Source organism: Eimeria acervulina, genomic scaffold, assembly GCF_000499425.1.
Source record: "Eimeria acervulina Houghton genomic scaffold, Eah_scaff246, whole genome shotgun sequence".
Lineage (NCBI taxonomy): Eukaryota > Apicomplexa > Conoidasida > Eucoccidiorida > Eimeriidae > Eimeria > Eimeria acervulina.
Window position 1 is genome coordinate 4,822 of NW_013548324.1, and position 23,349 is coordinate 28,170.

General features: G+C 51.5%; 3 protein-coding genes across 3 annotated transcripts; all 3 read right to left on the reverse strand.

Moving 5' to 3' along the window:
• Positions 1-460: 460 nt before the first annotated feature.
• EAH_00028170 (hypothetical protein) lies at positions 461-2,889 on the reverse strand (the record flags this gene model as incomplete). Its single annotated transcript, XM_013392676.1, has 7 exons — positions 461-558; positions 1,333-1,474; positions 1,565-1,639; positions 1,774-1,840; positions 2,254-2,514; positions 2,631-2,707; positions 2,806-2,889. The coding sequence occupies 7 exons, from the start codon at positions 2,887-2,889 to the stop codon at positions 461-463; spliced, it is 804 nt and encodes a 267-aa protein (XP_013248130.1).
• Positions 2,890-6,028: 3,139 nt separating this feature from the next.
• EAH_00028180 (hypothetical protein, conserved) lies at positions 6,029-18,921 on the reverse strand (the record flags this gene model as incomplete). Its single annotated transcript, XM_013392677.1, has 16 exons — positions 6,029-6,979; positions 7,295-7,351; positions 7,655-8,045; positions 8,243-8,466; positions 8,578-8,898; positions 9,023-9,117; positions 9,475-10,212; positions 10,462-10,554; positions 10,669-10,871; positions 11,038-11,277; positions 11,480-11,815; positions 12,017-13,101; positions 13,421-13,638; positions 14,165-14,606; positions 14,802-16,595; positions 16,870-18,921. 16 exons carry the CDS (start codon positions 18,919-18,921, stop codon positions 6,029-6,031), a joined length of 9,240 nt encoding a protein of 3,079 aa, XP_013248131.1.
• Positions 18,922-21,048: 2,127 nt separating this feature from the next.
• On the reverse strand, positions 21,049-23,178 carry EAH_00028190 (hypothetical protein, conserved; the record flags this gene model as incomplete). Its single annotated transcript, XM_013392678.1, has 3 exons — positions 21,049-21,198; positions 21,655-21,844; positions 22,007-23,178. The coding sequence occupies 3 exons, from the start codon at positions 23,176-23,178 to the stop codon at positions 21,049-21,051; spliced, it is 1,512 nt and encodes a 503-aa protein (XP_013248132.1).
• Between the last annotated feature and the right edge of the window lie 171 nt (positions 23,179-23,349).

Here is a 23,349-nt window from a genome sequence, read left to right on the forward strand (position 1 = left end):
TCAGGAAAAGCGGGTGTGCATTCACTGCCGGCACACAGTCGATACGGCGTGTGAAATTAAGGGCATTAATAGGAAATAACTTTGCACTTGGCAAGGGTGTACAGTCCCCCAATTGCTGAGTTGAGTGTTAAAGCACCTACAGAAAAGGGGCTTGCAGTCCCTTCTCTCCTTAAGACAAGAATGTGTCCAGGCTGTTAACACCGTGTATGCGCATCATTCATTGCGGCTGTTGTCTTTTACCAGCCGCTTTCAAATAGCAATAGCAAACAGTTCCTCAGCGGTTCTAGGTTGGGAAGCAAAGAATCCTTTTCAAAACGTTCCTTGGGGACTTCCTGTAGGTTTACAAATATGTGGAATGTGTAGAGATCTTAGCTAATTGTAAAGTTTTCCTTTGTAGCGATTGGTGCAGTGAAGAAGCAAAGCATTCGCTTCCCAACGTGACCAGAAAGCGCACACGACTTCATTTGAACGGGGAGCCTGTAGAGGTCTTTGCCGCCACGATAGTAAGTTGATTTGTACGAGTTGCTGCTATACTCCACGGCACGTCGACTTTAAGACCTGTAAGACAAGATACAAAAAGACGAATTTCCGCGCATTCGTGTCTGCAGCCGGATCAAATTAGGATTCGAACGCCTTCAGTATATCAGCCTGGTGAATAGAAACGGTCTATGCGTATTGCGGAGGCAGGTGCCAGTGTCCCACGCTTATGAGGTCAATATAGTCGATGACGTTATCTTTTGCTTGCGGCAGCAATTCTTCAACTATCCATCTTATCTCCTCCAGTGAGTGCTCAAAGCCTGTTTGAAAGTAAAATGGGCATTGGGTTTGCTCGAAATATACACCGAAACTCCTGAAGCGATTTGTGAGCGGTTTGCGAGCACCCCCAAACTACTTCTGACACTCTTACCACAGCGGCCGAAAACTCCGACTGCTTCATCCACAGAAACCTTTCGTCCAAGGGATGATCGAGAAAACTCTTTGATAAGCAACTGGAGAAGACGAGGTTGCTGGTACAAACGGGCCCTGACGTCGCACGGAATTCCTGCCTGGTGAAAGTAAACTATACGCTACGTCATATGGGAGGACAGCGTTGGAGGTGCCAACACTGCATGCATACTGAAGTTAACATTGAATGACTGACTGAAGCTTCTTGAAGCTTTGCTTAATGGCTTTTGTATCTTCAAGCTTCATAGATTCGAGCTTTGCTGTTTCCCTGTACGCTTGGATATTCTGAAGGAAGAGGCAAAGTAAGGATACTGGGGCAATGCCAGTTCAAAGGGCAATGAAAACTCGATCCCCCTTGTCAGTGGTCGCAAACGGCTAGGAGCTCACTCACACTGTGGACAGTTTCATTAAGACGTTGGCTCTTGGACAAAAATACCCCCTGCAGCTCCAACATCCCTTTGCAGAATTCTTCGTAGTCTACTTTCCCATCTCCAGTGGTGTCAAAGTACCTCGACATCAGGAGGGCGTCCTGAAAGCCAGTTCACTACAGCATTTGTTGGCTCGACGGTTGTGCTGTAAAAACAAGTCACTGTTCGTCCCTTCTGCACTAAGCGCATACCTGCTCAGATATTGAGTAGCCAAAGCGTTCCAGTGCATTTTGGAAATCTTGAAATGTCAGATACCCTTTGCGTCGCTGAAAATTCGATTCCAAGAACATCCTAATTGCATCAACTTCATCTCACAGTTTGCAACGAGCTAACTGTGAATGTACATGGGCCTTCCGGTAGCGAATTTGAGGTGAAAACGCTAAGCTATTTTTCACGGCACCTCATCGCATGCGGTGAACATTTGGCCTGCTTTGATATCGTTTCCACGGAGACCGTCCCACAGACGCCTGAGATGCAAGAGGACGCGCGCTTGGTCCGGTTCAAAATCTCCTTCTTGGGAAGGACGTCCGGAGAGGTCAGATACGCTTGTAATTCTGAATGTTTGCCTGTTTATTGTGACTGTGGACCTGCAAAGAAATTAGCGTCTTGGCCTATCACCTCCCAATGAGGATGTTTTCAGAAACCAAACAGAAAAGAACCAGCGCAATCACTACAGTGGACCTTACCCTACGACGAAATCGCCGGCGTCGAAAGGTCTCCCTGCATCTTCATTGAAGTATACGGATTTTTGGAGTAGCTTCTCCCCACCTGTTTTGCTTTGCCTGAAAGCATTGAGTCTTTCCATTGCATCAAGCTTGCAGCAGAGAATAGCCAGCGGGAGTCGTAGTCTAATTATTTTGGAGTGGGGTCTTGAACTTACCCATCGACTTTGGGTTCAAAGACAGAAACATATTTTTCTTCGGGATAGAACAGTATGTACACTTCTCTGCCAAAAGCATCAGGGCATATCATGTCTGCAATCGTGGCCTTCACAAACAACGGTCCTCCCTTCCGATCACGTTTCGAAGACACTGGGTTGGCCTCTTTGCGGCTTCTCCGCTTTGCGGAAGTCGACGGCTGGCTTGGCATCTCACAAACTCCAATATTGATTGGTTCTTGAAGCTCTATACCCAGAGTATCTCTGCCACAGAAACGCCCCCAACATTAGCTGACTCAGCTGGTCTTCTCTGCACAGGTTTTTGCAATTCACTGAAGACGTTGGGCTTGCAGAGATTGGGTCCAACCAGGGCAACCCACTTGACGTAAGACATAGTAAAGGGGTCAGCACCGTATATGAAAAACTCCCGGTCCGCTATTGTCACCGCCGAACCAACCTAACAGAACAGATGCTTCCGTAGACAGTAGCAAGGAATTTTTAGAGATGCATCCCACTGGCACGCCGCCCATTCAATAGGCCATTCCATTCTCTTACTTTGAAATCCAGCAGCTTGAAATATGTTGCTTCGGGAGGACGCGGATACGATGGTCCCACGCTTAAGGCATCTCCTGCGCGCATGCTCTGTTAGGCATAGTTATAAGGATAGGCCGTATTTAGGGTCAACCTTTCTGCTATATAGAATTAGACCTTGGCCATATTCCTTGCCCCACCCTTGAGCAATTTTCTTCTACTAATGAATATTGTAAACCGGTTTCCTCCAAGAGGAGGCAAGTTCTCTCGAATTTCCAGTGTGTCATCTCTAAATGGTCACAAAATCCACAGAAGCTCGACATCTCTAAGGAATTATTGCAAATACCAGCGTCTCATCTGGTGCACAGGCCGGTTGCCCCTCCGATGCGCAAAGCTAGTAGGAATCTTAGTTTTGCCATGCATACCTAGGGAAATACAATATTGTGTACATTCGCCTCTCAATCACATTTGTAAAATCGTCGTCGAAGAAGGCCCTAAATCTGCAGACCTGCAGGCCAAACGTTATAGCAGCGAGCCGACTCAGTTGAGTGTGAAGAAACCTATTGCTCTAGTCAAACACACGCTGACTTCCATACCGGCTCAGGGCTTTCAACGCGTTCGAAGAAGTCGTCGATGCATTGATTGTATGGATTTGGTGCTGCTCTGCAACCGCACACACCAGCATGCAGGATCCTAGCCATTCAATGTGGTTGAGCCCTCGCAGCACGGCAGATTGAAGGGCTCCGCTTGCGTGGACGCCATACTTCTGTGTGTGGTGCTTGTTCTGCATCATGCGGCATGAATAACCAGCACTGCCCGGAAGATCTACGGTACAGTTGGATGGCTGGTTCATTCCCGAGACCCTGTACCACTCCTTCACAAAAACACAACTCAGTACTTAAGAATATAGCGTACTGAAGTTCTACATCAAGGTGTCAAAACTCCGTTGGATGAGCCATTTTTTTTGTTGCTAACACAGGGAGCTCAAAGGAAGTCCTACCCTTGTGAATGCGTCACATGCCGTTATTGCAAATGTTTTTCCGTATGCTGTGAACGGTGTGCCGACACGCAGGTCTGCCGGAGACACAAGCTTCTCAGGATCAGCCGCGCTAGGAAATCGATGTCTCTTAATTAAAGATCCGCTGTTCATGCCGCTGTTGTCGATCTTTGGCTCGATGATTTCCAGTGTATCGTCCTATGATAAAATGAATCACATGGAAGATGGTACCAAAATGAGTACAGATTCGCCTGGGGTAGTAGAAAAGGTCATTGCAACTATATATTAGCTCGCACCTCCAGGTAATACAGTATTTCACAGGGCCTGCTGCGGTAATTCTCAGCTCTTGATTCGTCGACGTGCTCGTTGAAGTAGCTAAAGAACCTGAGGACCTTGTGTTCCATTACATCCCAGGCCGGAGCGTTCATTGGTGTCGATATATCCTTTCTGTATGTATCTCTGGTGGTCGCGACGGGAACAGTCGAACCATCGCGCCAAGTATCTTTTCCTCTGAATAAACCGGAGCCAGGTATGAAGAGTCTTTGGATTCTAGGTGTCAACACATTTACGCGAGAAGTAACGCATCCAAGGAAAACTGCTGTGCTGCGCTTTTACCTCTCCAAAGCAACGAATCGAAAGGATTCGATGCGGCGAGCATCTTCGGGAGAAGCGATGGACTTCATGTTTTGACTCACTCCTTGCGCCGCCGCGCAGTGGCCCAGAGAAAACTTGCGACACAGACACCGCACGGGTAGCCACCCTTCAGGAAAGCAATCTGTATCTCCAGGTCCCTACAGTACGTGCAGCTCTTTTCGATTTCCATGCGGCTGCATGGTGCGTATCTAATTAGGAGTTTGCGGAAGGCCTGTCCTTAGGAACCAACGGACTATTCGTCTACGAAGCCGCGGCTACGCCACCCACCTGGACTCCACAATGCTGGGACATTTTCTGGAGAGTCTTAATTTGCTCTTGCAAATCTGTCATGTAAGTAGCTGGTTAATCAATACACTTTCAGATTCCGCTGGACACCGGCAAAGCCCCCCCGAGCGGTGCGCTGCTCGCCGTGCACGAAAATGCGCTAATCGGCCGAGGTCAATGCAAACCTCCCACCCTGCTATGCTACTTCAGCTCAAAATTGCACTCATTTATTCACACAAAATTTCTAAGGGTCAATGCAGAACTATATTCGGCGCCTGCCACGTGAACAGTCGCACAAGCCCCCAAGTCGATGCAGTAGCACCATCGTCCCTGGAGGAGGCCCCAGTTGTGTAGCTCGTGAAACCCAAGCAAACCGTCGAAATAACACTCTATTGCTAACACTTATTCTGGAGGTTATCCGCTTACGTGCTTTGGTTTGGTGTTGTTCCGTTGTCGAGACCTGATCCATGCAACTGAGGAAGGCGATCCTTGCACTTCTAAATCCGTACTTACTAACGATGGCATTTCGAATGAAACGGTTTCGCCTTTTTTCTATAGACATAAAAGGAATTAAGGCGGGATCAATGACGGAGTTTAGAGCTACCCCATAGTACTTACTACCTAGTGTCCCCGAGGTAGAAAGCAGCACCATTCCACCCTTCGTTTTCACTATCGCTCGAACTATAGGTTGTTGAAGCACTCAATGGCCAGCAACTTGTTTGAATTTACCTGCATTACGGGCGAAGGTTCTAGTGGCTGCACTGTTGGCTCCCGCATATTTGCACCTGGGTTCTGGACTGAAATGTAGCTGCTCCTGGTGGATGGCGCCTTTCTGGGCTCGCTTTTGTACGTCAGTACATGCCCTATATATATATATATATATATATGTATGCTAATGCCTTCCGATGACAAGGAGGGGCATGAAAGCACCTCCCTGCCGTCGGAAGGCGTTAGGGTTGTATTGCAATATACCTAGAAAATTATGAAGAGCTCAATGCTACCAGAATTTCCCGCTAATTTGCACGAGCCCCCTCCCGGCAAAATTATTTATGCCTGAAGAGATAGGTGAACTAAGATACGATACCCATCATCAGTAAATTTTAAGCGTGAAGAGACGCTAATTATCAATTGGTGCTCTGTGCTTACATATATCTGCCGTTTCGCCAAGGCAAAACGCTAAACTTTACTTGGCGATGAGTTGAAATCCTCCAGGAACTTGGATTGATGCCAAACAACTAAGTTAATTCAACCCGTAGGAAAAGTAGAAAATGGGATGAACACCCTAGAAACAGGGCAAAAGCAGAAGGAAAGCACAACTGCATTGACAGCATCTCACTGTGGATCAGTGCTGGTAGGCTGGGAGAAGCAGATTGAATCTGGTCTCCTGGGGCGCCTGGTTAAGATGCTAGAACTGCGCATATGCCTCTCGTGTGAACCGGTTGGAGAAGCTGAGGGGACGGAAGGTCTGGCAGTTCTACACTCGGGTAATCTTGAAGCGGTTACCGGAGTGAGAGGCAATTCGCATGGATGCGCATCCACATCTCGCATAGAGTTGGTGCGCCCGGAAGAACCTCTGGCTGGCCGCTGCGGAGCAGGCCTTATAAGTCGTGATATGGATGAAGTTTCTGAGCCTCTAACAGTGGCATCGCAGTTTCTCGCAAGCGTTGGACCACTACCCAAGCCAGCGGAATCAGCAACGGCGTTTCTGTCTGCCGTCAGTTCGTTAGCATCATTCGCGAAGCAACCATTGTCTCGACTTCCTGTTACATTAGCAAGCGTCCCGCTCCGCTGAGCCTTCCCCACATCAGAAGGCTCTTTGTAAGTGCAACTGACCGAATTCAAGTGAGGCGCTTCAGCTGTATTAGAGTGTGGGTTTAGAACGCTGGAACTTGCATGTGACGGCTGCGGGTCGAGCTTGTATGACCGACCTATTGCCCCGAGATCTAGCCAATCTGTTGGGACGCAATCACGGTTTGCTGCTTCAGCCCTCAGCGTTGCAAGTTTGTGGTGAGGAAGAGCCGCTGAGGTGCCAGCGCAGAATCGGAGCATTTGCAAACCATTGAGAGTTAAATCCCCAAGGCCATCTGGTGGTGGAGGCACTCTGGAATGATTCTGTAGCAATGCGTGCTGCTGGGCTGGAGACAAGAGGCATTCTCGAACTTTCTGCACAAAGGGGTGGAGCATAAAATCATCGCTGCTGTCATAGGGCTGCTGCTCAATCGAATGACCACCGGAGCAGAGCCGACGTAGCGCGCTACCACCAAACGGGCCAACCTTCTGATCCTGAAAAGCCAACACAGAAGCAAACGGGATGGAGCCTAAGGTAGGCACTCTGCATCTGTCGCCTCGGCCATGCAACACCCGGGGGCCCGGAAGGGAAATGCAGCCCTCAGACGTCCCAGGAAACCCACTTAAGCGGCATCGACGTTAAGTGAATATTGATTGCTGCGATATTAAACCGGGGTGCTGACAGTTCTGTATGGTATAGCCTTGATTAAACGGGGTCTAGCATAAAGGAATTGCTACTGGCCTGCCTGGTCGAGGCGGCATCAATAGGTTTCCGGAGGGGCATCCCAACCGCTTCCAAAAGTCACCTACCTTCGACGGATCAATGCCTCCCCGAACAAGAAGCGCCTGGACTGCTTCCCGTTTTTCCTGATCAGCGCAGACACTAAACAGATGGAATAGCTGCGCGACGCACGGTAAATGGCCCCGCACAGTATTTCCTGCATCACGACGTGAAATCCCTTGCCATAGCCGCCACAGGCAGCCAGGGAAAAAGTTATAGCGAAAACGCCTCTTGCTTACAGAGCACCTTCGTCCAGCCACAGCAAAGAGTATACTTCATTCGAGAGCATCTTGCAGAATGTGCGGCATTCAATCTGCGGAGATGCATCTGCATTGCATAGGCAGAGTGATCAACGATCTATGGTGCTGCATTGAGATGAGCTCACTCACCTTAAGGAAAGAGTCTACCATTGATGAATTGTCGTTGTCGTTTGAGGGTGGCGAGTCAACTTGCATCGCGCAGTCTTCGGACTGTGTTCTTTCTGCTTCTTCTAGAGACCTCCGGTGGAGTGCCACAAGCTCGCTAACACGCGCTGTCGCTGTGGCAGCACTCGCTGCACACGAGAAGTTGCTTAGCCCTCTGCATGCCTCTTCTGCTCCTCTAACCTGCGGCAACGACCTATCTGTATCCGCTGCAAATGAAGAGGATTCCTCGGTGCGCATCTGAACCTCGTGTTCTTCGTCTATACCATTACTGCGAAGTAGACGCTCCAGACGTTCACTCCGTTGCGCTGACTCTGTTATTCCTGCTGCCTCCAGGTGAACACCCAAAAGTGTTGGGCTGCAAACCAATGCACCATACAACATGAAATGATGCATTTTACAGCGTGCCTCAACGGTGACCGCCGAGGATAATCTTAAGTCACTCAGAGTCTTGCGTGCTGTAGCGAGAGTACGCTCGGAAATCTCAATTAACTTAAGAATATGTGCAGAAGACAACCTTTGAGGGGAAGAACTACACCGTCAAGTTTCGCGTACCACAAAGTTACGAATGAATGCATGAAGAGTTTGGCGTGGAGAAGAAACATCAGCCTGTCTCTCTGAAGCGACATGAGCAAACTTTCGCGCCCTTCGTAATTCGACTGTAGGCCACGTTCCTCCGTTTGCTTTCGGCTTTGCATGCACTGCTGTTGACGCTGTTCTATAAGAAGCTTTGCAGCATGATAGGCGCCTTCTAGGCGAGAAAGTGATGCCACAACTGTCTGCATTTAGCGCACAGCCAGCAAATATCCCAGACAGAAGCGCACACATCTTTCGCGCAAGGCTCTTGTTCATAAACCCTGTTCGATCTTCAGCGTGTTCTACATACTTACGCTAATGAGGTCAAGGATACAAAGAGCCTCAACACGGTGTCGTTCTTCCGCCTCTGCCAGTTCTACACCCGAAACCTCGCGCAGCTGGAGATCCGTTGTTGCATGCTTCTCCAAAAGTGGCACTGCCTTCTTGTGAATTTTGCTGACAAGGCGCCATAAGGTCTCGGTGTGCTTCCGGTGGGCGGTCTGGGAAACGCTGCCCATATTTTGGGCTGCCAGTGAAAAGCAGCATTCAGCGATACATGATCTGCAGTGCCAAAACACCACGAGATTGTTAAAGGAATGCACGTACTGAATCATCGGGTGAAATGAAGGAATGGACTGGCAGGCCAAACGGCAGTACGTGGAACATCTCTAACGTTTCATATTAAACGCATATCGCAGGTGGTTTTCTCGTGAGCCAAGCTAGCGGGGCAACTAACGCAGAGGAAAGGAAGCGGCTTACAGAACACGAATATCCCCTTGCAGAATACTTCTCCCCAAGACCTGATTTAGAAGAAATGTTACCAAGTAGCGCACGGAGCCAAGACGTGAGTCCATCTGCGTCGAATGTTCACCCCGCACACGCTACAACCAACCTCACATATCGCCTGCAGAAGCGCATCTGCGCTTCTAGAAAGCAAGATGTGCAATTGCTAAAAGAGCCTGCTACAGAGGAAAAACGGACGGCGATTGGACTTTTGTAGAGATAGTCCTGGTATCTTCCCATGCAAAGGAGGAGGCAGCTGCAGCACTTCTGCAGCAAGTCTTTATCGGGGAGTGGCACCAAAACACCGTCCCGCAGCTCGGAGGGCTTCATTTGCTTCTGCTTATAGGAGGAAGAGCTAGCTGAGGATCTGTATGACTGCATGCGCCAGCGTGTAATGGCCTCAGCAATTAGCAAGGTTGACGCCGCACCTTGGAGACTCAGGCCAGCACCATACAACGTTTTATAGTGTTGCGGCTCGAAAAAGAATTCAAGGGCCTTGGTGACTCCATCAAGCACAAAGTGGGAACTAAGGGGATGAGCGCTCATCACTGTCTCGCCGACGGATGTCAGCTGAATATACTGGCGGCTACTCCGACGGGTCACCGATTGATCAGCCTCCGGCTGCTGCTTGCTGCCTTCCGTTGACCTTCCATGTACTCCATCAACGGCAGCCTGAGCAGCAGCAGCTGCCGCTTTTGTCGCTGCCGTTGCTGCCGAGCTGTTTGGGTTCGGAGGAGCCGACGTCAGCAGAAAAAGCAAAGAGTGGGCTCCAAAGGCAGCTCGCGGCAAGGACCTCAATTTCAGCTCTGCGCACCACGTCTTTAGAGCCGTAAGACAGCAGAGCAATTCAACCGGGACATTGGATGCCCTTTGCCCATCGTCAGTCGTTTGGCTGTTCGTCGGATCGGTTCTGAGCACGGCGCCTTCGGGTTTCCACAGCGTTGAGTCACGCTGAATGGCGAAGGCAGCACCGGCTGATTTACTTTTCATACGCAGCTCTCTTGCGGCTGTTAGCCAACCCTCCAGAGCACTAGCCTGCTGGCGAAGCTCTTCTTCCCCCGTCTGCAGCAAGGCATCTGCCTCTGCCACTGCATGCACCAAAGCAGAGGAGGCAGAATCCAAACTAGCGGTCTTGACGGTCTTCGTGTCACTAGAAGCATCAACAGCTGAAGCAGCACAACGCAAGCAAACCCAGCCTTCCGCAATACAGGGCCCTCCCGCTACATGCGTACCCGTAGGCGTAGCCACTCGCACACGCCAATGCGGATCACTGGTGCGCACTGCAACAACGCGAAAAGGCTTCACCGAAGTGAAGAACCGCGGTGACAAGTGGAGTAAGCACAACGTATTATTGGGTCAAGGCGCTCCTTAGCAGTAGTCTTGCTCTACAGTGCTCCTCGTCTTTAATTGCCTACCGCCTGCTGTTTGCTGCACGCTGACACTGTTCGGGTCGCTGAAGTCGGAGCCTGGGAGCTTTGTGTCCACATGTCCTGTATCTGCAGCAGTTACTTAGTAAAAATCAACAACTCACGCAAACAAACACTGTCACTTACATGTTCGGCATGCGCACAAAGCAGCTTTGCCTTTCATGGTCATGCAAGAGCGTGCTATACGAGCCCTACCCGCTGCCTGTGAGGGTGGACCGATCGGAGGTGATGCTGCTAGACTGGGCTGATTTGTAGACTCCTCGCCCGCACTATTGCAACCGTCCCCATAGCGGGCAAGCAGACTTTCGAGCCGGCCTTGAGAAAGTCCGGAAGCTGCTATCTGCTTAGTGGCCTCCACAAGTCGAGCCCGGCATTCAGGAGAGAGGGACGGTAACAAGCTACGAGCAAATATCGCACAAGGAGTCCACTGCGTATCAATATGTGAAGACTGCGCGCCTTTTGTCTCTAGTCTATCTTCTGAGTGAGGAGCGTGCAGTTGTCATAAATATGGCGCATGTGGCGTAAACAACTAATTGAATCACTGGCTATAGCAGGGGCACTTACTGCAGGGTCCCTCCCTTCAGTGCCAAGTTGCACAGAACGAGGAAATCAAAGGCCAAGCCTCGTTGTTCGATTGAAGCCCTTGGATCCGTGAAAAGGGCAAAGAAGCGGGCAGCGCACTGCTGCGAAAGAAAGTCACTCAGTGTCTCGTTGCAAGACGCACCAACCCCCCTGGACTGCAGCTGGATCTGCACATGCTGTCCCAGGGCGCGAGTCATCGCAGCCATCAAGTCTACAAGCAACCTGAGCAAACGTTGAACATTCCACTGTCATTCCTCTTGAAACTACGGAAGTGGAACATATCAGAGTTGCTAGCGGCGTGTTGAAACAGAAGGGCGGCAGGACCAAGGAACTGGTGCAAATATTCTTCTTCCTGCAGCAGACTACTCGTCAACCTGACGCCACATCCCTTCAAGGCATGCTTAATAGAGAAGGACCAACTCACTCTTTGCTTTTGCAACGGATGAGGCTTCTATGAACTGCAGAGAGAAACCTAGGACGGTCTTCCACAATCGCTGCTAGCAGCAGGAGGGTCTCGCGCACGAGCTGGCGTGGCTGCTTCGATGCGGACTTCGGTGTTGTTGTTGCCTTTGCGTTGGGAGTAGCAGCGCAAGCAAAAGCAGCATCCAGTAGCTGTTGCAAGATCTGCTGTTGCTCATAGAGAGGCAGAGCTACGCGCAGGCACTTGTATGGCTGCATCACTAACTGCAGCAACTGGAGCAGCACACAAAGAGACTCCTGCGTCTGGACAGTCCGCGGTTGTTGCAGAACTTCTGCCAGGCTGCACACCCACCCCGCAAAAGCAGAGAGTCGCAACGGTCCTCTACACCCGCAGCATAGACGGTAACCTTGCGAGGCCTTGCGCAGTGGCACAGTAGTTGCCTCGCCGGAAGCGCCTGATATATGAAGTATACAGGTACGCGTTCCGTTGCCGTTATGGCTGAGAGTAAACAGTGAGATCGTCAGCACAGCGGCAGCTTACCAAAATGCTATCCACTTTAGAAGTAGGTCCGTAATGCTCTTTTCCCCTTGTAATGGGTGGATGCGAGACTCAGACTGTCCGGCGGAGACAGATGCGCCGCCCTCCATGCCAAAGAGGGGCTTCCACGCATCACAGACAGACTTGAGCTGCGATAACTCGGGCACTGCTTGTTTGTTGCTTCCCACTACTGAAGAGCCATGGGACGGAAACATCAACAACAAGAGATTGGATTCGACACGTCCCCTGAGTTCGTGGTACAATTCTTCCCTCAGAGAAACGGGCTGTCGCCTCAGGGTGGCAAACCCCGCTCCACTGCTTCTCTGGATTCGCTGGGAGCGCGTTGAGAGAACCAAAGGACTAACGTCAGAAGAAAGGGCTCCCGCTGATGCGTCAGGGGCAACGGCGGGTGTGGTAGCCCGAGTCGATTCCTCCGAAACAAGATCCATAGCTTTATGGTGGGAGTCTTGCTGCTGCAGCTGGGCTTTCCTTGTGCTGGTTGAGCTTGGCGAGTACCCCGTCTTCCAGAGGGGATCCCGCAACGAAGCCTGAACTTCCTGCTGTGCTTTAAGCAGAAGCATGAGGGTTTCGGAAGGGACGAGAAGCTGCTTGAGTGCAGCCTCTGCTGATTGGCCTGCCAGCGGCTGCCCTGACAGTCTCTGCTGCATCACTTCTACGATGGATTCAGACGGACAGGCCTCGTGAACAAGCGACAGCAGAGAGTTGGCTGCAGACGAGCCTACATTACTTTCTCCGCGGAGCTGCGGAAGCACCGCATCCAGAAGGTGCGGTACAAGGGACAAAAGCAACAGAGATTTCTGCGAGGATTCCATCGGCATGACAACTCCCAACAGAGCAAACAGCGCCTCTCGTATCTTGGAGTTCTTCTGCTGCAACATGGCTCCCGACAAACCGATAGAGAAGGGGCGCCGCAGAACTGCCCCGGCGAGTGGTCTCTGAGAGACAGAAGTGGACATTGCACTGCTGCTGTTGCTGCTGGATAGGAAGGGGCTCAGTAGCGTCAGCGAATCCGCGAGACCCAAAGCAGTCATCCACTTAGCCGTTGCGATGTAAGCTGCCTGCATAACCTGGAAATGAAAGGAAAACGAGGCAAAACAACTGAAACAGCACTCCATGCATTTTTTCCATTATTTTCCAAGGCCGTGTGCCGAGCGACATGACGCCTTGTGTCTCTTCCCGCAAGTGCGCTGGAACAATAGCCTAGAAAACCCAACACGCCGGCAGAAACTAGGCTTTCGTCCCAGTGCATCTGCCACATGGTGTGAAATAGCATTAGATAATGGCTTCCAAGGAGTAGATAGAGCAAAAATACGGGAAAGCAGCTTGTGCGCCTGCTACACGATGAGGGACGTCTATGATCGTTAACGGAAGCTAACGGACGTTTACCTTTTTATCTGAGTCGCAGAGGCATTCAGCAGCCGCAGGCAACATCTGTTTGTAGACACGGGCGGCGGGAAGGGGAGTCGCGGCACAGCCAACGTCTTGGGGAGTATCTACCCCCAGCCGATCACAGAAAATTACCAGCGTCAGCAATACCTGCCGCCGCACAGACGCATTCGGGTCCCCTAGCCGTCTTCTCAGCACCGACACGAGACCGCTGAGCCCTGAGTTGCAGCAAGCAAGCAATAGTAAGCCAAAAAATTCCTAACAAGTGACGATGAAACCATGATGCTTTCGCTGCAGTTGCGTGGCCGCAACCGGTCGACGACCTGGATGCGTTTGTGGTTGTTCTACTCTCTCTTTGGCATCCAAACAACAGCTTTCACCATCACAGCACGATTGTGTGCTCATAGGCATTTAACAAGGGGGAAACGAGTACGAGCAAGAACCAGTCCCCACGCACGCATAGTCAATTTGAAGTTGTCTATTCATTAATGTCATACATACTCTGACGCCGGTTTTTAGGGAAAGGCAATGAACCAAGGAAACCCCCTGGCGACTGCCTGGTATCCAACTAAATCAAAATTGCAACCAGAACGCAAAATTTTGAAAAGGCATTACTCAATTTACTGATTGTACACGAACGGAGGGAGACGTGGAACATGCAGAAAGCCGAAAACCCGTACACACAAGCAGGAAGAAGAAAAGGGGGCTGTTGCAAAGGACTCAACGGAGAAATCGTGGCCGCACCTTCGGGCTTGACTCTCCCCCCAACCTTGTTTACAAAGATATGCATGAGCTCATTCAGCGCTTTGAGGACCGTCTCTTCATCTTGTCCTTGTTGCAGACGCTGTAGAAGATCAGGGCTGATGTAAGCCGCCAAAGAGACACAAGGAACATCAGGCGAAGACAGTGGGTCTGTGCAGGCCAACGAAGCAGCTGCCGATGCAGCAGCAGCAGCTCCCGCCCTCAGCGCAGCGATTGCAAGCTCCCAAGCTGGTCCTGTGTCCTCAGCTGCGGGCTGTGCCTGCTGCAGCTGCGTGTCTCGCTGCTGCTGCTGCTGTCGTTGTTGCTTGAGCGCGTGTTTCACCTCGTCCGGAAGTGGGTGGGCAACGAGCATAGCGGTCATGGCTTTATCGCCAAGCTCCCCATGCAAGCGTTTCAGCAGGGGGAACACGACGGAGCGCGATCCCTGTGCAAGAAGGAAAAACCACAATGAACTACTAGCACTAGCAGATGCATGTGTGTGCATGCCCGGTGCTGCACCGGGCAATATCTGCTCGAGAAAGCAACGGGAGTTGTCGAAAAAGCTAGAAAAGGACCAGAGGACAGGCAATTTGCCGGGTAGTTGGGATGACTACGAACTATTGTGCTGCCTCTCTCCCACCTTGCTGGGTTCCAGCAATTGCCGCACAATCATCAGCAATTGCTTGGGTGGAGTGAACGCCGTCAGGCCCCACAGATGCAGCAGCTGCTCCAGCAGCTGACAGACACCGTGCATGATGCGGCCTCCCCCCACACGGCCTTCGGCGAGAAAAGCGAGTTGAGCAGCAACAGTTGTTGGGGTGTCTACGCATTTCGCTAGGAGAAGCCCAATGGTCACGATAGCGCTGCCCACGCGCGGATCTCCCAGGCGGTCCCCAAGAGGCTCCAGCACCACATTGACGACGGCCTTATCAACAGGGGGCAGTTGCCGTCGTCTTGTGGAATGGCTCCTGCTAGTGCTCATTTTCCCCCAATGTAGCGCGTCCTTGCTTCCTGCTACTGCTCCCGCTATTCCCCCTGCTGCTGCTGTCACTGCAGAAGCTTCTCCTGGCGGCAGCAAACCCCCCAAGATGGCCTGTAGACACGTGATGCACGCATCTTCCAGAGCGGCGGTTCGTTCCCTGAAGCCTCTCATCTTGGATCGCAGGTGCAGCAAAACATAAACAGCCGACTTGCGGAGCCCTTCCAGTCGGCAGCAGCTGCTGCTGCTGTTGACTCCCTCTTCGGTATCCATTTGACCGTCCTCAAGTTTGCAGATATTACAATCACAATGCCGACGAAACCACTGCTCCAGGGCTTCGTATGCCCGCTTCCGCTCAACTCCAGCAGGAGCCTCGAGGTTCTGCAGAAGCTCAGCTGGCAGCAGTTCTCTGGTCTTTGCCTCGGCCTCTTCAAGCCCTGCGGCTGCATGCGGCGCCTCCCACTGGCCTCCTGCCGCAGCGGCCCCCCCATGTGTTCCTGCCCCTGGGGGACACCCCGTTGCTGTTCCTGCTGACGTGAAGCGCTGCAGGGGCCCCCTTGCAGTGAGATTGCCAACAGATCCACTTCCGTGTTTGCGGAAAGTGGTTTTGGTGGGTCCCGAGGCTCCAGCACCTCCGGTTCGCTCAGAAGCACCTGAAGTGGCCTGCGCTGGTGCCGGTGCTGTTGCGGCTGCTCCTGCTGCTGCCACCGCACCAGCAGCACCGCGGCTACGCATGCGCGAAAACGGAACGCCTGGAGTTGGAGCTCCCTGGTTCGGCAGACGCCGAGGAGAGGATATCAGAGGCTGGGATCCTTTTGCTGCTGAACCTACAGCCTGCATTGCCTTTTGCAGCTGCTGTCGTTTAGGCTCAGAAAGTTTCTGCATAGCCTCCCCCACTGCGGCAGATCCCTGTGCATGCTTGGCAACAGCAGCAATCAGCCCAACCCCTGCTGCTCTCACTGCGGCGTTGCCATCGTCTGATGCTGCGCGGCCTGCCGCAAGGAGCTGCGCAGCAACCTTTTGCAAAGCGGAAGTACCACCCGCCTGCTGTTCGACGGCTTTGGTTATTTCGTCTAGAAGCAGTTTCTGATAATGCGCCAGTTTCTCTTTAATTGGCAGCAAGTCCCCCACTACAACATCCAAGGGAATGCAGGAAAGATACGTCCCAATGCACGCGCATGCAGCCGACTGGACCGGCCTGTTGTTGACCTTCAACTTCGCTAGAGCGTCCGGCAGCAGGCCGCGTAGTTGCTGCTGCAGTTGCTGCTGCAACTGCTGCGAGCCCTCTCCCCCCAGTGGCTGCAACAGCAGTTGAACAAGCATCTGCAGTGTCTTCAGAGCGCAGGTAACCACCGGGAGAGTTGGCTCAGCTGTAAGCACGCGGTGCAGCAGCGGCAGCAGCTGTTGATGCAGAAACGGGTTCTTCTTGTACAGAGACACGCAGTCCCGCAACCCCTGAAGGCAGCATAATAAATCAGAAAAAACAAACGAACAGACGACTGATGAGCACTTCCTCGCAAGGAACACACGTGGGCGAGGAGTGAGGCAGCAACGTCATCAGCAACGAAATGCCGCACAACTCAGCACACCAAGCGAAGGAAAAGCAGTACGGGTACGTGCTCTGCATACAAACTGGTGGCGACACCGCAGCAGCATCAGCACCAGCTGCAGCAGGAGCAGCCCCAGCAGCAGCAGCGAGATGGCAGCAAGAGAGGAAGAGGGGACTGACAGTTTCCAGCTGTTGCCAGGCCTGCATCTTGACCTTCCACGGGGGTTCTTCTGCCTCTTTGTCCCCCCGTGCGGCAGGCTGCACCCCTTCTGTGGCTCTCACGACCCAATCTGTCTGCTGCTGACAAACTGTCTTAAGCACGTCTGTCTCTGCCACGAGACGAGAAGCCAGACAGGACCCCCCCCCTCCCATTCCTCCTCTACTACTCCCCCCAGAAGTCTGAGGGCTCTCTGTAGCTTGCCCTTCGGCTGCCATTCCTGCAATGGAGAGAGACGGAGGGGAGGGTGGTTCTGCTCGAAATTTTTCGACGAGTTTTTCCACTTCCGTTTGCATCGATTTGCTGCTTTTCAGGATCTCAAGAACTGTCTTTTTAGCGGCTTCTGCCGCGGTGTCTCCAGCCGCAGCACCTGTGAAGTGCACAGCAGTGGCGGCGAGAGAAGACAAGGCGCCCCTGACACGCTTGTCGCTGCAGGCAGCAAACGCGCCAATGGACTTCATCAGATTCTGCACGCCTCCCACCGCCACCACGAGTTGCAAGCCGAAGCTTTCAAGCATCTTCAGTAGCAGCTCCAAACTGCTGCCGATAACGCGAATGCCTTGGCCCTTTATGGCTGCTACGTTTCCTTTCTTCTCAGCTAGCAACGCCTGGCCACTCGCAGCTGCGAGGTTTACAGTTTCAACTACACAGGCTTCAGAGGCCCTGCTGAGCTGCAGCAAGACGTCGCAGCAACCAGAAAAGTGCTTCGGGTTCGACAATATCTGCGCAACGATTTGCTTTCCGTGTTGCTGTAGCAGCGGCAGCGCTGCAGCAGCAGGAAAGACAGCAGCATCAGCAGCTGCTGCTGCTCCTGCCCTTGCTGGCGTGCACCCAACAAGTGCCTGCAGCAGTTCTACTGTCTTGGAGCCCATCAGGGCGTTCGTATCCTTAAGAATCGAGCTGAAGTGGGGCTTCATTAGCTCCTCCCACAACTTAACCCTCTCCTCGCAGCTCCCGCAGGCGTCCAGACGCCCCACAACTTCGTCGCATCCGTGCGCTCTTTGTTTAATTGCCTTACTTTGGAGGCGGGTGGAGAGGGGAATTCCCGAAAAGTCTTCTACTTTCAAGGGCCCCAAACCGCCGTCCCCCAGGTCGCCTAACGCATGCAACGCAGTTTCTCCTTCTGTACCGTCGCAAGCTCCAGAGGAAGGCCTCTTCTCTGGGGGGCTCTTTCGGGCCCCTGTTAAACAAACCGCAGCTTCAGCTTCTCCCCCCTGATTGCCTGTAGGCGACTTCAGAGTCAGCCGCTGCACACCCAGGCAAGAAGAATCAAGAAGAGCTGTTGACTCTGACAGGGTCGCAGGCGCTGCTGATGCTGCTCCTGCTGCAGCACCTGTGGTGGGAACGCCTGCCGGCGCCGCTGCCACGGCAACTGCCTGCGGTGGTGCTGGTGTATTGGTGAGGGCTGAAGAGGTTTCGTGGGTGGTGCGTGCTTCCATGCTTGAATTCAAAGATGCTGCAGCACCATCGACCTTCATTTGTCGCTTGTGAAGACTTAATGCGTCTTCTTCATGAGCTGCTGGCCCATTGTTTTTCGTTGCTGCCGTTTCTTGATGTGCCACTGCTGCTTCCCCGCAAGTGTTTTGCATCTGGTGAGGTCCGTCTTCTTCTTGCACTGCTGCCATTGCGTCCTCGAATGACCTTCTGACGCTTCTTCTTCCTTCTGCGCTTCCGCTGTTTTCACCCCCCGGGGTTTGCTGCGTCTGCTGCTGTTGCTGCTGCCCCTGAGATGCTGCAGCACCTATGTCGACTGCTCGAAACTTGGAAACTTCAGCAGAGTCAGCAGAAGTGTTCAGGCGACGCCCCAAGAACTCCTGCATCTTCTTAGGACGCGCCTTGGGGAAGAGAAGACGCCGCTTACGAGGGGGGTCTGTTTCTTGCGCACCAGGAGGGGCTGGGGCGGGCGCATTGGGTGCTGCTGTGGGCAGATTCTGTGGGGCCCCCTGAGCCGCATCTGTAGCCCCGGGGGCAGGGAAGGGCCCCTGAGGCTGCTGCGAATGCGCCTGCTGCTCCATCGGTTAAGGCAATTAGGGCTTCATGATAAAATATGCTGTACGCATGCGCCCCCAGCCGTCTCCCTCTGAAAAGGAGGGTCAGTTTAGAAGAAAGCGTGTTACAATCAGCAGTTCGTTCATTATATGCAAACCAGCAGGAGAGCAGGCGGGTGCCATGAAGGGAAAAGACAGTGGTAATAATAACTACACGGTGGCGCTGGTACGTAGCAGGCCGAAGACAGAGATTAGCTGCCGCATGCACAGCATATGAATCTCTTCTTTCTGTTTTTAAAAGCTGTCATCCACAATTTCGGGATTTTAAAGAAATCATGCAGCCCCCATGTCGGCAGTGGCTTGGCGGGGTTGTTGTACTGAGGGGCTGGTTAGTGACAGCCGAGCCTAGCAGTGCTCGGTGTTGTTATCCTCCTGACACATATGGGAAGAAAAAAGTAGAACTCCTTATTAAAGCGTTTCCAATATCTGCAGCGTTTATTTTTCCGTCACTTCCTTAACCCGGTGGCCTGGTGGGTGGATGTTTTTTTCTCATTCGCTACCTGCGGGAAGGTCGGCGACTCGAGCGGCTTCATTTTATTTCATTTGTCTACTTTATTGCATTCTTGTTATGAAATAGTTTAGTTCATTCTATTCTGTAGGTTTCATGCATAATTTGCATCCTTCTCGGAACCTCGGGGGCCACAACAAATGCACGCGCTGGGACCGCTTGTACTGTACCCACTTGCAACAAGCAGGAAATTTTCTACATTCGTACAGTCTTTGGTGTGTTTTTGATATATTAGACCTCAAGGTGTAAAGATAGCTGCAGAAAAAGCTACGCCTCATCGTCTATCGCTTATTCCCGGATCCCAGGCGTAGCTTCAAGCAACCAGTGGAGAAAATTGGATTGATGACAGAATGTGCTCCGCAAAAATGCACCCCTCGCTACAAAAAAAAATGTTTGTGTGCCGCTCATCTCCCCTAAATGGTGCTACATAAAAGCTTACCCGCCGCTGCCTAGCCTTTCGCGAGCTGAGACAAGTGCCTATGCTCAATTGTTAACCCGTTACCACGTTCATAGGGGGTACTCCACCTCCCTCTACAGAAAGCCGGTTAGGAGCTCAGAGGCACAAAATCCAGAGCAGCCGCTTCGCTCCAGCCCCACTGTTCGTCTCTGTTCTAAAAACAATAACTAAGTGACGTATGCACCTATTGAGTATCAGGAACGTAAACTGACAGCGAAAAAAGCGCATGCTGCCTCCCACAAATCTACAAATGAATGACCACCATGTTCACCACCACCATGTTCACAGGCTGAGTATTAATCAGGGTCCTGTATAATCCGCATAAATGCATATAATTACATGGCAGTTACCGTGGCATTGCAGAGCTATGGGGTCAGGAGTTTTGATAATCTCAGGGACCCCTCTGCTTAACACGCGCTAACGAATGTTTGGAGGCAAATTCTACGAAAGAAATGGCACTGAGTCTGCGAAGGACTAAAAAGCGGTTCAGATTTCATATTCCAGTCATCCACGCGGCAGAACAGCAGCGGAGTGAGTCTAGAACACACACCGACGGCTGACCTCTGGGGCTGAGGTCCTTGAAAAGCAGTGCAGATAAACCACATGCATACAGGCCAAAGCAGTCTATTTGCGGTTTCTGTTGCGGTTCTTCATCCATCTGTTTGAGTTCGGATTGCCAGGCCCCAAGCCCACAGCAACTTTGGGAGGTGCTGCTGCTGCAGCTCTGCCAGAAGCTGTGAAGGACCGTACGTGCCAACTTTGTGCCTCGAGACAGTAATTCTGCAACAACAAACGTATTTTCAAAAGCATTCAACAAATATATCCTCCATATATGCTATATATATATATATACATATATGTAAGTATATATATATATATATATATATATATATATTCTGTATTCTTCCCTGTGTGGATATAAATACGTAGGGCACGCACATACACATGCAAATATACATATATATATATATATATGTATAAATATGCGTTGCTATTTACATGCATAACATACAGCGCAGATATAGGCGTATACTGCAGGTGCTCCTGTTTAGGTCCTGTTTATCTCCCTATCCAATCCGTTCTGTGTCAGATACGACTGCTTCTTCTCCTGAAGGGTCCTTATACGGGTTTAGGCTATAGCATTCATGTTGAAATACCGACTCACAGGAGAGAATGGGTTTTTAGACTCCACATCCTTTTTCCATAACTTCTCCTTGTGTCTCATCTCCCGATCTAACCCGCCCATCAACAGCTGATCGGCCGCAAGTATAATGGGTCGCTGACACAAATAAGACAGGAAGGCAGGGCAAGAGAGGACAAGCTCAACAACAACCATGCACGCATGCAAAAGGATAAAAATAAGCAAGCATTCACATACAGATAAGATGTACACAAGCTACGGGGACACGAAATGCAAGAGAATGGGTGTGCACGGAAACGCATGGTGCTTGCCTATTTCTTTCGTGCATTACGTGAAGCAAAATAAAACAAATTACTCTGCGGTAATGACACTAGAAAGATCACCACTGGATTTATGTTCACGTTTTTTGGTGCCGCTTTCCTCCATTTGTACTGTGCCTGCTTCCGCATTGGCACGTCTATCGGTCTATCTGTTTCTCTCTGCCTGAGGCTTATGCTTAGTATTTCTTCCCACTAAAATCAAGCGAAACGCACGCATATTCTTTCATCGTAACAGTCGGCAGAGAAATGCAGAAGCAAAACCTGAACAGCTTACCGAGTGCTTCCCTCCCTTATCCTTTGGAATCGAATATACCTGCCCCCTCTTTGAGATCTTCTTTCGCCCATCAAAAATTAATATCTTCCCCGTAGTTTGATCGAAATACAGCGGAGTCCTATCGAGAGTGTAGTGGCCACACTTAGAGCAAAACAAGAGTCTGGTTTTCCGTTCAATATGCCCACAGGCCCTGCACCGCCCCGCGCACTTCGAAACATAAGTTCAGCTATATCGGGAAGTGGCACTGATTTTTATTATGTTCAATGCGATTATACTGCGTCGTGCATTGAAAGCAAGAGAAAGCTGCAGGCGACACCGCAGTATCTAGTACATGGCTTGCAACAGAACGTACCGGCAGAGAAGCGCCCAGATCTTTACAGTGCGTATTCTTCTGCCGTCTACCGCGAGGACATTGAGTCCCATTTGCAGCAAAACGTTTTGCATTGAGAAATCTGTGGTCATGCACGAAACGAGGTCTTCTATTTCTTGCTTGTCTGCGCGCAGCTCCAAGCCGCTGAACGCATTAGCAAGCGTATTGTCTAATTCCTGAGTATTTGCCTCTTTGGGGTTATTTGATTCATTTTCTATTGCATTAGCATGATCGCAAGAGCTTTCGTCTGGAGCAGCAAGACCCAAGTGCTCCCTCAGCACCTCCTCGGTTACCCATCCCTCTTCCGCATCCATATCATCATCATCATCGTCTGTCTGTGCAGACTCGCTTTCTTGTTCCTCTTCTGGCTGATCTGTTGGTTTCAGTTCTTCCCCTTTTGCATCCTTTGCTATTTTAGAAGCAGCACTATTGTACTGCAGTGTCCACATGTGCTTTCCAGCCCCACCGTCTTCAAGTTTCTGCATAAGCTCGGTTTCGCTGAAGAACTCGAAGGCTGGGGGCTTTGCATTGAGGCGTTGTGTCTGTCCTGTAGCTCTTTGCAGCATGTATGTGAGTGCAACGAGTCCTAAATCTGTCTGAGAGAGAAAGGGAAGGTCTCCTGTCATATCTGCAAACCTCTCTGCCCAACTCCTGTCGGCCGCTGAGGGTTCAAGCGAATGCACCTCCAAAAATCGCGATTCAATCCGCTGGCGCGCCATGGCATCCCTAACTTCTTGTGCTGCTGCTGTTGTTGTAACGAAGGTGCATTTTCCCCGGTACCTGTCTAAGGCGTCTACTCGCATTAGCGCTCCTGCATCTAAAACTACCACCGGACGCTCCTTCGACGCAAGAGCGAACGCTGGTAAGGATGGAATTGCAGTCTTCTTCGCTTCAGCATCAACTGACGGTTGCTGCGGCGGGGGCTTCCCTCTGCCCGCATCCTCCGCAGACGGCCCCTTTGGGGGCCCTTTTGGCGCCCCGGCGGGGGGCCCCAAAAGAGGCTTTGAAAGAGACGATACTTCTGACGCCCTGGATACCCGTGCTGCCCAAGATATAGAAGCTGGTGGCAAGTTTTCACTTTCTTGAGTTTCAGAACTTGAGGAAGGAGGAGAAACATCAGGGTCCTCGTGCTGCTGCTGCTGCGAGGGGGTCATCGTCGGGGTTAACGACAGAAGACGAGCTGTTGCGCGATCTTCATGAAACTATTCATGCTCTAAACAGAAGGACGAACGTTAAAACAACCTAGCAGAAAGAATTGCCATAACCACTTCTACTGTTCTGTTGAGGAAACAACAATGGTGTGGGACGCATGCAAGAGGGGGGCC